This window comes from Prinia subflava, chromosome 6, assembly GCF_021018805.1.
Source record: "Prinia subflava isolate CZ2003 ecotype Zambia chromosome 6, Cam_Psub_1.2, whole genome shotgun sequence".
In the NCBI taxonomy this organism is placed as follows: domain Eukaryota; kingdom Metazoa; phylum Chordata; class Aves; order Passeriformes; family Cisticolidae; genus Prinia; species Prinia subflava.
The window spans coordinates 18,135,563-18,148,384 of NC_086252.1; the positions used below are offsets into that span (position 1 = coordinate 18,135,563).

Genomic DNA, 12,822 nt, shown 5'->3' on the forward strand with positions numbered 1-12,822 from the left:
TTAAAAATATGAAATCTGGATCTGGTAGAACGAGATACTTTATGTACCCATTCTGTCTTAAGAGTCCTGTGATCATGGGATGTGTGGAAAGTCTCTAAAAGGTAAAGAATTTTAAGGGCTCTTCCTCTTTTGAGGCCCAACAGTCTGTGTTAGGAGATGGGAGTGAGACCTAGTATGTGAGATGGGTTCTCCACGTTGGCCTCTGGGAGGGTTCAGGTGGATGCAGTGACTAAACACTGGGGGTGATATGAACTTCAGACAATGGGAAGGTATTGAGGAGCTTAAAGCATTCAGGATGTTCAGGATAAATGCAATGCTGAGTTCCTCAAGCTCTTGGTTGAGAGCAGCCCCATGTGTGGAGGCAGTGCTTTTGTTCAGAAATGTCACTGGGAAGCATTTGCAGGTGAGGGCTGGGAAAGGACTTCTTGAAATTGAAGGATTGCTGTGTTTCATCTGGCCAGCTGGGAACAGGGAATAAAAAATAATAAACTTATAAGCACCGCTGATGATTTAAGATGTGGTTGCCGAGGTCTCTAACAGGTACTCCCAAACCTTCTGTAGATTTGTCATCTTTATAAAAAACTTACCATGGTGAGAAAGAAGGTATCTTTTTATTCCTTAATGTTTTCCTGTTTAGTCATCCTTTTCCCTTATGTAATGCAAGAAGAAAGGGATGCTCAGAAAGGCAGGAAGCAATAATGAGTGAGAGCATGGTGCTCCAACACATCGGAGTGACAACCACCTGTGCTTTCCTCTTCCCCTTCTTCACTTCTGCCACAGACCATTTCTGTGATACAGAGTCATTGTACACATTTGTTCTGTTATTTTTACCATCCCGTCCTTCCTTAATTGTAGAAATTTGGAATGAAAGCTTTCTCAAGCTGTGACTGTTTCTGATCTCTGTAAGAATACATATACATATTATCCTGTGCACAGCACTGAACTGTGGGACCTGATCTCCGTGGAGTCTGTGCACGCTACCAGAACAGAAGGGAAGGACATCACCTAGGCACTGTCTCATGCAGTACTGGTGCTTCAGCAGAATAGGTCTTCCTCTCCCATCCTACCAAATCAACTAAACCTAGTGGTTGTCATGGTCTTGGGACGTGCCTAACTCATCATTTCAAATACTTTGTGGTTTCATTTGAAACCTCATAGTGGATGAGGTTTCAAATGACAAAAGAAATCCACAGAGAGGAGAGAAGAAACAAGATACTTTTAAGTCAATGATTTTTCCTTTAATTTGAAGAAAAATGTTGGAACAATTCAACGATTTTAATCCCCCAAAAGCAACCCAGTTGTCTTCACAAATTCATACTGACAGTTCATTACTTGTCTAGATTGTCAGATGAGTCTAATATTTTGTTTTTGGATAAATTTAATGGTCTTGCATATAACGAAAAGATATACTGCGTATTGGGATTTTTATTAAGCGTTTAAAGGTTTCAGTGCCTTACAACATTCTCATAAACAAGATAGGAAATATTGGCTAAATGGAAACTACTGGAAGTTGAATGTGCAAGACTGGTTGGAAGATAATACACAGAGCATGGTTATCAGTTGTTCACTTTCCAAACAAAGAATATCTCATTATGAGAACTGCAGAAGCAGCTACTGTTGAATACTGTTATGTATTTCCATTAATGAGCTGGATGGTGAGCACTCTGGTTAAATCTCTGGATGACCTCCAATCTAGGAGATGTCCATGTATGTGTAGAAGAAAATTAGGACCTGGGAGCATCTCAAGAAATAGAATAAATCATTAGGAAAAAATAGCCACGGTGCAACTCCTGAGAAGGATTTTATACAGGAATAATTAACTATGCAAACATAGTATTTAGAATAGCTAGTCAAATGGGGTCACGCAATAAGTTATAACCCGAGCATGAGATAATGTTGCAGTGCTGTCACAAAAAAGCAAATGCTAGACTGGGTTTAATAAACAGGAAAATCACCTGGAAAATGAGTTAATCCTCTAGTTATTTTTAATGTTTATAAGATATTATTATTGAAAGCTCTGAGAAGTGTATCGGGTACTGTGTGCTTTCAGAAACTTTCAGACCAATTGAAGAGAGTCCAAACAAAAAGGTTCAAAGTTAGAAGTAATATGTGGCTTACAAGGAAAGCTCAAAATAAAAACTACCTAAAAATTTTAAGATATAAGTAGGGAGCCTATAGGCTCAGTTTAACTAAAATAAAGGTGGCTGAGGCTCCACCTATGGAAAACGTTAATAATAGGGAGCAAGCACTAAACAGATTGAGTTCAGAAGCCTTTAAAAATCAGTATTGTTCAGAACTGCCAACAGGAAGAGCCCGTTGGAATTTCTAAGTCCTCTTGTTCTCATTCCTGTCCGGATCTTTTTTCAATCTTTTGTAAATTTTGATCATTTAGTTTGACCTTACCTACATTTGTTTCTTTCCTTCTTGTGCTGCCTGGTATTTTCTTTTTCCCTGCTGTGCTCTTTTGTTTCTGCCATTTTCCACTCATAGTTCAGGTGTAGAACAGAGATACAATTGTTTCTCTTCCATTAGTTAGATGGTTTTTTGGTCTTGCCTGTACAAAAGCATACTTTCACAAATCACCTTTCTTCTCAGGGGTCAGTTTTTCAGATCATCGTGTCTTGCAGGTGTCCACTAAGCTTAAGCTTTCTCTGCAGCTTCTCTCTTCCATCACTACTTTAGATTTCCATCTGAACTGTCTCTGTTCCCAGCTGGATTTCTCATGTGAAACTCTCTCAAATATTGATCTGTAGGTAGTGTACATTCTGCAACTTCCATACCTTTTTATTTTGGTTGGCTGCAGGTTTTGGTTTTTTCTGCCTCAGTAAGCATCACCATTTTAAAGTGAAGGCACCCCCTTCTGTATAACTCCCATTTCTGGTGCTCTTTGCTTATTGGCCTTCTCAGTGGAGTGCCCTCATTTTTAAACCTTTCTCCACGGTCTTCTGCATCCTGATTTAGGATCGGGAGTTAACTCTGGTAGTTGTTCTGATCCATCTGCACTTGAAGTCACTGGCACCTGTGGTTTACTAGACAGGCTGATAGTGCTGGTGATATTCCTTATGTCTTTATCAAACGACAGTCACAGTGCTAGGTAGAAATGAGCATCTGAATTCCACTTCAGTGCTTTCGCTGATCAGAATTTTGGGTGCTGCCTTCACTCATCAGTTGATGAAGTTTCGGTTTGCACTTGCCTTGGTTTTGTTCTTGTGTCAGGCTTTTATACAATCGTAATAGGCTTTTCTGCTTGCCATTACAGAATGAATGGATGTCTTGCTGTCTCTTGAGTCTGTATTTTTTTTCCAGAAAAGATATTTTGTCTGTTTTCTGGCATCAATCAGACTTCAGCTGAGGAACCCTCTGTAGTTGCTGTTGGCACACTCCTCTCCACAGGGGAGGGAGGAACCAAGCTGCCCCAGTCGGGAAAGTATGTTGAATGTCACAGAAATCCCATGCTGTTAGACTGTTTTCACTTAGGTTTTGGTTTACTTTGTTAGGAGGGGTTTTCATCTCAAGCAGTTCCTTGTTTCTTAAAGTAGTTTCAGCTGTTAATCACACTCATTGGTGCTGCCAGTTCTACTTTTTGGATTTTTACTTTCCATTTTGTTACATTTTAGTGTGCAGTGACGGTTTTTAAGTGTCAAAAGTCTTTAAGCATAAAATCCAATACTCTTCATTATTCATTTTCAAGTATAGCATGAAATAATGGAGAGATACTCCAGGATTAGCTTATCTTAAAAAAGGCCCAAAATGAGTGTACTATTGCTCTCCTTTTACAGAAATATGTAATTTTCCTTGGAAAAATTATGTGCTCAAATAAAACACACTTTGACATTAATTGTTACCATTTGTTAAGACCATTTTGTTCTCTTTAGCACACTTGGTTATCCCTAACAGGAAGGAAAATGTGCACTATTATTTTATTGATTATTAGTTAAACATTCTACTTTGCGGAAAATGTGAATTTGAAATATATTAATATTTATATTTGAGTGTTTACGTTTTTGTTTATTTTCTTTATTTTGATCACATTTAGGGGAATTCCTCGGTACTTTTTAGTAATTCCTGTGACATTGAAAGTCGCAAAAGTAAAACACTCGGGCAGAGAACCTGACTGTCTGTACAGAGTGGGATGCAGTACCTTATTCTTTTAGTGAGGCTGTAGCAGGTCTGATGTCAGTCACTTCAGAGACCTTTAGACCTCAGTGCTCATTTATTGCTAAAATGTACCAGCTCTGCTCCTGCATTATGAAGATCGTCTGTCAACACTTTGAGATATTCTCCTTTGTTATTAAGCTTGTGATGCTCTACACTGTCAGGTTTTTTGCCAATTATAGTTAAGGTACAATGGTGTATTCACTGGATCAAAGTCTCACACTGGCGGTAGAGGAATGATTTGTAAGTCTTTATTCATCTGAATCGTACAATAGAATACCTGAGGAATGCAAATAATCCCTCTAAGGACTCAATAGAAAAGCTGTTAAAATGACAGTCTAAGACTATTATTATTCTGAATTGGTGTTTTAGCCAAAGTAATTATTTCTTATCTTGTTGTTCCACAATAGTTCTTAGTTTATTAGTTATGATGACCATATTTACCAAACAGAACTTGAATCCAATTTTTGACATTACTTTCATGCTCGTTTCACTTTTTCAAGTTTACACGTTTCATTCCATCTTTCTTTACTTGGCACATTATTTAATGAGTCTAGAGACCAATGTTAGATAATTCCTTAAAAAACATCTATAAAGGATGTATGCACATATGTTGAAGTATACTTATGAATTGTAGATTCTTTTTGAGATATGTTTTTTGTAAAACATTGGCATTTATAAGCTCTGAACTTCGATACCAAATTTGTTAGCCAAAATAAATTAGTTAACTACAAATGTTAGTTTTAGAAACGCTGTTAAATGTCAGAAACCACATTGAGAAGCACCTTAATTGTGGTTTTCAGTTCAGATGTTTCTGAAGGCAGTGTTTCAGCATCAGGCCTGGATACCAGACCATGTTTTCACTGGATAACTGGAAGCAAGAAAAGATTAGTATAATGAGGATTGAAAAACATTGACGGGGTATTTACATAAGTAAATGATAGAAGACCAGCCTTATATAACAAACGTGTGAAAACTGTTGAGTGAACTTCTATATTCTTTGTCCCATCTAAAACCCTACTCAGTCGGCCATGCACTTAATCTCATAATAGCTCTGATCCCCTGCTATTTTCTTTGACAAATGTGTGTTGATGAACTTGTGGTTCAGTTCATTTTTTTCTGAAGTGACATTTGCATTGATTATTTAAAGGTTTGCAGGCCACAGTTTCAAAGCACTTTAGTATAATAGCAGCTAAAACCTTAGTCTAAATCTTGCAGATTAGCAGGACTAAGAAAAAGAACTCAGCAAGCATAAAGCCCTGTGCTGTATGGTGGGTGCTTCAGGTCTGAAACATCGCTGGCACCCAAAGTGCTGTGGTTTGTAATTTGATTATTCGTGTACAGGAAGTATTCCCATGGCTTCTGTGTTTGCTTGCTGAGCACAGAGCTCTCATTCTTACCATTCATCCCTGTTTAGTAGTAGTGTCCTATTAACAGTAGTGAACTCCTCCTCCCAGGTGATTAATAAATGTCTCCCTTAAACTTACAGTAAATACTTGCAGTCATGAATATGATGCTAATGTTTAAAGATATTTTAAACACCACCTACTGCTCTAAAGTTTTCACAAAATCACAGAATATTCTTAGTTGGAAGGGACCTACAAGGATCATTGAGTCCAGCTCCTGACCCTGCACAGAACATCCCCAAGAGTCACACCTTGTGTCTGAGGGTATTGTCCATCTGGGTGAAGAAACTTCTTGAACACCCGACCTAAACCTCTGCTGACACAACTTCAGGCCATTCCCTTGGGTTCTGTCACAGGTCACCACAGAGAAGAGATCAGCGCTGCCCCTCTGCTTCCCCTCATGAGGAAACTGTAACTGCACTGAGGTCTCAGTCTCCTCCAGGCTGAACAGACCCAGTGCCTTCAGCTGTTCCTCATGTGGCTTCCCCTCAAGGCCCTTCACCATCACTGTTACCCTCCTTTGGACACTCTCTAAGAGCTTTATAACCTCCTTACATTGTGGCACCCAAAACTGCCCCCAGCACTCAAGGTGAGGCTTCCCCAGAGCAGAGCGGGACAATCACATCCCCTGCCTGGCTGGTGATGCTGTGCCTGATGTACCCCAGGACAGGGTTGGCCCTCCTGGCTGCCAGGAGGCTTTTTGCCAGTTTTGTTAACTTTAGTAGGGTAATAAACATTCAAAAACCAACACCATGAGTTTGGAGCTCTGAATTCGTTGTTTTATTCAACTAAAAAAATTGATGAACAGCAAACTGTTGTAAATGCTGCCAGTTATTGAAGATGAATAGGAATTTTTTCTTTATTTTAAAATCATAGTATAGTAGCCAGAGGGTTTGTCCTGGGACAACAGTGGAAAGGTGGGAAAAAAGAGTAGAAACATGGTCCTGTATTGATCAGCTGTGGCATACTCCAAGATCAATATGCAGAAAAAGCAGGTGCCGCTTGCTATATAGGAGTGTAGTGTTCTTTTCTATCTGCTGATATCAGCAGTCTTAGCTACTGAGATACTTTTTTTTTTATTATTAAAAAAAAAAAAAAAAAAAAAAGAAAAAAAAGAAAAAAAAAACCTGAAGGCCTAAATTTTACCACATTTGATAAATATAATTCTTGGAAGTACATTTTTCTCTCAGAAAGTTTTATTCACTTTTTAGATTGCAAGTATTTAACCTCTACCAAACACCGAGTTATTGCCCCAAATTATGCCTATTTCTGATAGATGAAATGCCAAACAGAAACCAAGAAACAGTGAAATGTTAATGGAGTACACCTGAAGCAATTGCTGCCTGTTAATGCCTTGACCTTGGAAAGCAATACACAAAAAGATGGCATCATAAATCCGTGCAATTCTTATGAATATGTATGTGCTACTTGATAATAATGAATGTGGTACAGCCATGCATGCACTACAAGATAATGTTGTGCCCTTTGTTGTCTACAGGTTGATAAAAATTAAAGAGTGGGTGGACAAGCACGACCCGGGTGCTTTGGTCATTCCTTTTAGTGGGGCCTTGGAACTCAAGTTGCAAGATATGAGTGCTGAGGAGAAACAGAAGTATCTGGAAGAGAACACGACACAAAGGTTAATTAGCATTCATTTTCCCTACACTTTATTATCAACTATTTCCTTGCAGTAATTTAATTGCTTGCGCTGATAGAATAATAAATGACAGAGTAATTACCATTATAAAGAGAGAATCTTCTCCTTTCTTTACCATGAGACAGAGTGAAAAGATTTATTTTAAATTAAGTTTTTAACTGTCATCTGTCATCTCTGTACAGTGTTTTAATTATAACATAGGTATTAGTTATGTATATTTTTGAGAAAGAACAATCACCAAAACTGTTTCGTCATCCATGGGGAATAAGGACAGTGGAGAAAATTTTGCCATAATTTTCTGAAGAACTATAATAAATTGTTTCAATATTGAATTTCAGTCAAACAGATACGCTTTCATGACCTGGAGTCCTGAAAATTGCATGAGACAAGAGTGCTGCCTGATAGGGTGATTTATATTTATCCCATGTTTCTGTAGCTTGCCAAATAAACAAATCAAAATACTATCTTTGTGATTTTGCAGTAAAGAAGTAGTTCTTCTGAAGAGAGTGAAAAAAAGTGAAAGGCTACTGCAATTATTGCTGTGTTTAAAAGTAGATGTGGTATCTTCAAAATATGTGATGTCTTTCCACATAAATTGATTACTTGGTGCATTTAGCTGTTTTATGTGTATATGCTGAATGAATTGGATTCCTTCCCCCTTTTTTTTTTTCAGTGCTTTAGCAAAGATCATTAAGGCTGGATATGCAGCACTCCAACTAGAATACTTTTTCACTGCAGGCCCAGATGAAGTGCGTGCATGGACCATCAGGGTAAGATTCATACTTATTCATCAGCTATATCCAGTTCCACACTATTGAATTCAGATTGATATCACTGACTTTGAAGTTTGTCATGGTGGCGGTTAGCTAGTCATTACAGATGAGGTTTTTGTCCAGGATAACTTTAATTATTTGTGAGCTGCTGAACAGTGAAAGTGGAGCTGCATTGATTGAGGCAGGTAACAATTGATTCTGCCTATTACATAGTCTGAATTTCTTCATCCTGTAGAATCTGTCTACCCTCCTCCTGTGGTCAGAGATAAGACGTACCAGTATTGTGCTTGCTTAATCTGTGTGACTGGGTTTGTCTGCAGTGAAATTGATGTTGCTTTTCATTTTGTATTCTCTAAGTTTGTTTGGGTTGCGGATGGTTCATTCCTCCTGTGCTTTGCTGGGATTACATTTTCAGCAATAAAAGCAATATAACGTCATTATATTCCTCGTGGATACACAGTTGGGCTTCAAATCCTAAAACCAGTGTGCAGTAATTCGGGTCTTTTACTGACTTTAGTATTTAGACCTAGTTTATTTTGGTAGTTTTATATGTTTATTTGGGAACCTATGTAATGCCTAAAATGATATTATGTATTTTAAATACTGATGTAGGATGGTTATAACCATAGACATCAACTAATTTATTCCCAGAGGACAGTAAGGGCTGAGCTGTAGTGGTTTGCCTTTGAATGTAAATATGTTGTAATATAAAGATCAATATTGAAAAACATTTTGGAATGTGTACAGTTGCAAACTCTTATCTTAAAAATCACAACAATGTCAACTTTTGGAGTGCAGTTCAGTCTTTGAGCTTCTATTTTTTGCATCAGTGTATTTAGGGCTGTGCAATGAGTTTCAGTGCTGTATTTAATTTCATTCACTGGAATTAATTTGTTTTCATTAATCAACATAATTTCCTGTGAATTTATATTTTTAATAGTACTTCTACAGATGTTTGTGTATGTGTTTTATCACATTAAACTTATTTTCTTGTAAGCATGTGTGGGGTTTTTTAGCTTTTTCTTCTCACCTCTGTTTACATGATAACTGCTTGCTAAAGTCCCTGAAATAGCGACCAAAATGATATAAAAGCAGGAGTTTTGTTGTTCTTGCCATAATTTTTAAAAGCACATTGTGAAATTCCACTGTTTTCAGTAGGAGAAGTGCTTGCTCTTTATTAGAGAATTTGAAAGCTGGTTTATCTTAAGACTGATTGTGAGTATCTTTGATTTAATGTGCAAAGATATTTAGTCAGGTAAGCATCAGTGAGTAGCCATATTAACCCAATACATCTTTTATTGTAAAAACTGTGCTTTACAGTGTCAGACTCCTTAGCACTTTAACATGCTTTATTAAGCAGCCTTTAGGTCACCATTATTGCTCAAATTTCTCTCCATGGTTGTATGTGCACAGAATGTATGTCCTTGTAATTTAAAGCATGCAGCTATAATGCATTCTCCTCTATTGCATAAACTTAAATTATCATAAAGTCTTCTGTGATTTTTTTATTTTTTAGTGATTCAGTCGTTGATGTTTTGGCAAGAATATTCAGTTTGTTCTATATCAAACTTACTAAAATTATTGTGAAATAAAAATAAGCTAATGTGTATGGCTTGACATCCATATGTCATTTCTCATAGCGAATGTTGTTTGCCATGACTGTTATCTTTAATTGAAATTATTTGGATGGAAGTGAAAGTCTTGAGTAATTCAGATTTTAAAGTTATTTAAAAATCTTTATCTTACTCACTTTCTGTGTAGAAAGCTGGGGTCGAAGCGAATCTCACAACAAAACAACAGTCATAGCCTCTAAAATCGATACTGCTGTTGATACCTATTAGGGAAAACAAAGCTGCTGCTCTTTAATGTCGCTTGGTTTATCTGTGACGAAGGCACTGCCTGTGTCCCAGTATTGAGGATCACCCAGCTGCATGTGTGACATTTTAGCTGATAGGAAACAAAGTTTCAGCAGAACCTAAAAGCATATAATAAAGAAGAAATCTCTTTCCTGCAATCAATCTTCTTAAATGCAATTAATTTTCTTCTGGTCTTTCCTTTGACAGAAAGGGACGAAGGCTCCTCAGGCAGCAGGGAAGATTCACACAGATTTTGAAAAGGGATTCATTATGGCTGAAGTAATGAAATATGAAGATTTTAAAGAAGGAGGTTCAGAGGCTGCTGTCAAGGTGAGCTCCCCATCTTTTTCTTCTCCTTACAGATGTGCCATTTTTCCATTTCAGATCTGATTTTTCACTGGAAAAAAGTTCTTAATGCTAAGTGAATCTTCAGTCACCTCTAGCAATAGACCAAAATCCATTTTCATCTTTTACTTAGGAAAGTGTTCAAATGCACCAACTCACTGGACAGAAATGCCACTATTTCAGTACCCAAGATATAAAAGTGCATGAACTACATGTCAGCACTAAGACCAAATATTGTGCTAATGTGTTGGGGTGTTTTTCTCTCTCTTTACATATTTGTCTTCAGAATTTAATAAGCTTTAAAACTGACTTGTTTTTTAAAAGTCAGATTTTTAAGAAGAGAGATTTTTTTTTTACCAGTTCTAAAAAGAAACATGAAACAGAAAAATCTGTTTCTTCTAAAAATGCGTCATCTTGTTTTGAATAAAAGGTATTAAAAATGTCAGATCAAATGGTTAAGAAAATATTACATTATAAAATTGTACCCCTTCTGCAGAATTAGTGGGTTCCATTTCTAGGCTCTGATAAGCATAATGAGGATCTTGAAATTTACCATTTCTGTATTTTATTCAATTGCCCTTTGATGTCTTAATCAAAAAATGCCATGCCTTACTTTGATCATTCAGGGTGGCTACTGTGTGCTGAATAGACAGTAAAGATATTTAATGGAAAACTTTTTTCCTTCAGCCTATGCTTCTTTGTGGTGACACTTGTATTGAGAAGAGTTTCATCTGCTTTCTCAACGCTAGAGGGCAGAGACTGCTCGGGTGCCCAAAGTTGTGCCCTTTTAGAGCTGACAAATTATATCTGATTTGACATTATTAAATATGAAATGAATTTGTGCATGGCAAAAATTGTTTTAAGGAAAGCTGTTGTCTGTGTTGCTAATGCATTATTTCCTCCTCCTTTAAGCAGAAAAACTTACCTTCACTTCATACACATTTGATTTCTCATTTGGCATTTTTGACGTTTTCTTAAGATTTGTATTTTATGAAATTGCAATTACAAAGCACATTAGTTTGATTTACTCAATCTCAGTGTTTGAAGGTTCCTACACACGATAAGATGTTAAAGAATTTAAAAGGTTCAGCTTTATTGTTTGCTATTTGATAGCTTGAAAGGTATGCAAAACTATGATTTCAAATTCAGCCTATTCTCAGTGGTATCACTAAGGAAGATCATACTGAGCAGCGGGACTTTAATAGGTTTGTTTGAACCCCAGGAAGTGAAGGAAAAAAATCCCATATAATTGGTTCGTTGCAGCATGTGAACTGCTTTATGAAAGGGAAGTGCAGTTGTAGTTGTAAAGGGAAACCACAGCTATAAATAAATCTAATATTCTGCAGTCAGAAACCACTTTACGTAACAGATTCAAATTTTGCCACCATCAGTTTCTGATGCTCAAATATGAATGTTTCCCTTCAGAGGCTGCTTCAGTTAACGCCTATTAAATTAATCAGTGTATTGCTTGTATATTTTTATTTGCTTTTCACAATGTGAGATTCCAAAAATCAAACTTGCATGCTCAAATCATATTTAATGTTTAAATTTTTTGTTGTTATGACGTAGCTGTAAAACAAGCAGATTTGCACTTTTAAAATCAAGGTTAGGAAAAACCTTGTTCTTAGAAATAGTGTCATATTCCTCTGGTCTTTTCTAATTTGCATTTAATACAATGTTTCATGCCGTAGACATTACTAATTACTTTTATATTGCTGGTAAATTTCAAAATTGAATTTAGGCGCTTTTAGGAGTCATCTTAAATAACAGTGGTAATGGGAGTTGCTTGCTTTGTATGTTATCAAGTTGATCGATTTTTAAGTTTGATTTTGTGTGTGTTTAACACCAATACAGCATAACTAATTTAATGCCAGTGCTGTGAACTATACACTGAATAGCTCTGTGTGGGCTTTGTAGTCTACAGGGATATCACATTATTAGCAATCATATCTGCTTAGGCAAAGCTGGCTTCTACAGATGGCTGCTTTCAAGTGCAAATGAACTGGTTAGACGTGTCTTGTTTAATACATACTCAAGATTCACAAATGGATATTGATTTTTTCAACCAGTGTTTCTGATAGCAATGGAAATGGATTAAATGGTCTCTAGAGAATTTAAAGGAACACTGTCACTTTTAATTAACTGTAAACTGGTAACAAAAATACATAAACTTATATTAGTATATCAAAATATATTTAATTAAAGAAGTCCATGCCGCATTGATAGTTTGCACTACTGTGCTAAAAAAATCTGTTGTATTACTTTATGGAGGACAGCTTTTTCTACAAATATTTGTGAGTAATAAATGTATTCAACTGTAGAACGTTTTTGTACCTGTGCCTGCAGCTTATGTTTTCTGATGATTTTTACAGCACTTTTTTATTAGTATTTATGCCATCAATTTGTCTAATTACTCTTGACTTTAAGCGTTATTAGGATCTTCAAAGGAAAGAACTTGAAAGGAAACCTTTTACAGTCTAAACAGATTTTCAGGGGAAAGAAATAGGAAAACTTTTGCAAAGTACTATTTCTTGTGTATTGATAATATCATGTAGGGTAAGGGCAATTTCAGTATATATTTACTGTCTATATATATTCAGTGTATATTTATTTATTGGGGCTATCTTAGC

General features: G+C 36.5%; 1 protein-coding gene across 1 annotated transcript in view; it reads left to right on the forward strand.

Moving 5' to 3' along the window:
- The window catches only part of OLA1 (Obg like ATPase 1), a 94,259-nt gene that overhangs the window by 79,693 nt on the left and 1,744 nt on the right, over nucleotides 1-12,822 (forward strand). Inside the window, exons 8-10 of the mRNA XM_063400493.1 lie at nucleotides 7,060-7,200; nucleotides 7,892-7,988; nucleotides 10,055-10,177. Of these exons, the coding sequence (XP_063256563.1) occupies nucleotides 7,060-7,200; nucleotides 7,892-7,988; nucleotides 10,055-10,177 (361 nt within the window). The remainder of the gene's footprint in view (nucleotides 1-7,059; nucleotides 7,201-7,891; nucleotides 7,989-10,054; nucleotides 10,178-12,822) is intronic.